Source organism: Sinocyclocheilus rhinocerous, unplaced genomic scaffold (genome assembly GCF_001515625.1).
Source record: "Sinocyclocheilus rhinocerous isolate Xijiao unplaced genomic scaffold, SAMN03320098_v1.1 scaffold480, whole genome shotgun sequence".
NCBI lineage: Eukaryota > Metazoa > Chordata > Actinopteri > Cypriniformes > Cyprinidae > Sinocyclocheilus > Sinocyclocheilus rhinocerous.
Window position 1 is genome coordinate 1,225,006 of NW_015655401.1, and position 1,065 is coordinate 1,226,070.

At 34.4% G+C, this 1,065-nt stretch overlaps 1 protein-coding gene across 1 annotated transcript in view; it reads right to left on the reverse strand.

Moving 5' to 3' along the window:
• The window catches only part of selenof (selenoprotein F), a 3,857-nt gene extending 2,934 nt beyond the window's left edge, over nucleotides 1–923 (reverse strand). Inside the window, exon 1 of the mRNA XM_016525163.1 lies at nucleotides 820–923. Within this exon, the coding sequence (XP_016380649.1) occupies nucleotides 820–867 (48 nt within the window). The 5' untranslated portion in view covers nucleotides 868–923. The remainder of the gene's footprint in view (nucleotides 1–819) is intronic.
• Nucleotides 924–1,065: the final 142 nt, after the last annotated feature.

Here is a 1,065-nt window from a genome sequence, read left to right on the forward strand (position 1 = left end):
AAACTATATATAATAAAAAATTAATTAAAAAACTTGAACTTAAATTAAAATTAAAACGGAAACTATAAAAACAAAAACTTTTCAAAACATCTAAAAAAAATACAATAACAAATATCTCTATGATACTAAAATAACACTGTTTGAGACTTTATAATTGAATTGCAATGACTTAAGAATTGTTTGGACCTGGAATCTGATTGAATTTCATTTTTTATACCCCATAACATTATCATTTCTAAGTTTAATCAAGCCCTTATAGTATGGAATTTATACATGAATTTTTTTCCCTCTCCACACAAGATAATGGAACAGCACTTCGTGAATTTGCTTCCTTGTTGCGAGCACTATCAGCTACTCTCGGAAAATCCACAAAACAGCAAATAAATCACACCTCCACTTGTGTAAACATAAAGGAAAACATATTTTACATAACTGTAATGTTTATTTTACGTTTTAATTTACGTATATCTAACTTACAAGTTCACTTTTTTGCAGGTAAACTAACGTTAGCTAACAGTTTTAGAACTTAATCATTACGGATCATATGAAAATCATTGTCTCAAACTTTTTGCAGTAGGTGCAAAGTTAGTTAATGTCACGGTTAGAAATGAAATCTGCGATATTATATAACGTAGATTTGCAAAACATTATTTACACTATCAGCCGGATGAGCCACGTCAGTAGCTAACATTAGCGAGCCGGCTAACCAGCGCCTTCAACGTAAATAGTCCATATTTTACATAATCACGTGGATTACTGGTCATTGTTGAGTGTCTTCTTTCAAAGAAGAAAATGTACAGATATAGTTTATTCACCTACCGTTTGTAATAACGGCAATAACCAAAGCAGGTACACCTCCCCCGCCATGAGTGTTTCTCTTCCACTCGCTGAGTTCCGGAGGAAGTGCGTCACAACACACACACACACACACACACACGCATGTCTGGTTTGCTATCCTTGTGGGGACTCTCCATAGGCTTTTTCTACTGTACAGACCGTATATTCTATCTCCCTACACCAACCCTACACCTAAACCTACCCCTTACAGGAAACTTTCTGCATTTT